The sequence below is a fragment of the Penaeus monodon genome, chromosome 29 (assembly GCF_015228065.2).
Source record: "Penaeus monodon isolate SGIC_2016 chromosome 29, NSTDA_Pmon_1, whole genome shotgun sequence".
NCBI lineage: Eukaryota > Metazoa > Arthropoda > Malacostraca > Decapoda > Penaeidae > Penaeus > Penaeus monodon.
The window spans coordinates 20,817,956-20,819,252 of record NC_051414.1 but is presented as its reverse complement, the minus strand read 5'-3'; the positions used below and the strand labels follow the sequence as shown (position 1 = coordinate 20,819,252).

The following is a 1,297-nucleotide window of genomic DNA, read 5'->3' as shown; positions in this document are numbered from 1 at the left end:
GACCACACACACTCACAGTGACTCTTGTGACTACTAATATTCAAGCCTTTTTCTGATATTTTTTCATTCAATGAACTTTCCTATTAAGAAATGATCTATTCCAAATTCTTTACACTCTGAAACCTCGCAAATTCATCACCTGGTGTGTGCGGTTCCTTAGCCAGCCATCCTCATAGTGTGGGTGGTTTGTGATGTGCCTGTTAGTGCAAAGCTTGACACCTGCCAACAGCTGCATGGAACCAGCAAACACAGCTGTGGGGGGAGTGAAATTCTGGATCCATTCCATGAGTTCCACTGTGTCTGGATCCCAGAACTCATACATTTCTTCGGGCCAAATCTCTGCAGATACCTGGCTCCAGTACTGTGAAAAAGGAAGTATAATAAGAGGTTTGAAGATATGAAAACCCAATTTTTATGATGTGCAGTAGGGGTGCAGAATGCTTTGTGCCATTCGAGTTGGCACATAAAAAGTACTTACTACAAAAGAAACGTTTTCTAAATATAAGGCCCACCTACATTCATCACAAAACAAAAGAGCTAATACATCTGCAAACCACACGGTACACCATCAGTCCTCCATCTTGGTAAGTCAGAACATATAAAGTAAATTCAAATAATAAATATGTTTTCTTTTAACCTGGTGGGTGGGAACCTACAGTCCATATCATAAAAATAGGGTTTTCTGTCTTCAACCCTCTTATTTTAAGACTATTGCAGTGGGGGTGTAGAATGCTACCTAAAAAGTAGATAATAAGGGGGTAAAAAGAGAACTAGTTATCTGTCTACCAAAAGAGACAATAAGAGTAAAATTACTCATCTGAACATGAGGCCAAGGAAGAATCTTAAGTTTCTAATCTAGTGTGCATTGGGATTAGGCCTTGGAAAAGCCTTTGAAATTACTTGAAAAATTACTAGACATATCCCAAGCATTGCAAATTTTATTATTGTGCAGATTAATTCAAGGTCTATTAGAAATACAACCAAAAGATATATTTCTTACGGGCAGAAACAGGATAGAGAGAGTGCTGTGCACCATCCACTAACCATGCTGGGACCCTCAGAGGACCTAATCTGAATCTAGGTTGTTTTAAAAATGATAAACATCTTTCATAGGTCAAGCAGGAATGGATTGGCTATTCTTGGATGTTGTTTAAAAAATCCTGTTTTCATTTGATCAAGAACTTCTTGACCTATTTCTATATCAATGCCGGTTTGCTAGGGGTGGTCTAAAAGACGCATGTTTCTTGTGTGCGAGGCACTCGCCTGCGGAGGTAACTTTGAATATGTAGCCTTAAGT

At 38.9% G+C, this 1,297-nt stretch overlaps 1 protein-coding gene across 2 annotated transcripts in view; it reads right to left on the bottom strand.

The window, feature by feature from the left end:
- LOC119592008 (probable C-mannosyltransferase DPY19L3) overlaps nt 1-1,297 on the bottom strand; it is an 11,456-nt gene that overhangs the window by 1,833 nt on the left and 8,326 nt on the right. For both annotated transcript variants that reach the window (XM_037940783.1, XM_037940782.1), the window contains exon 13: nt 140-361. In XM_037940783.1, the coding sequence (XP_037796711.1) occupies nt 140-361 (222 nt within the window). The remainder of the gene's footprint in view (nt 1-139; nt 362-1,297) is intronic.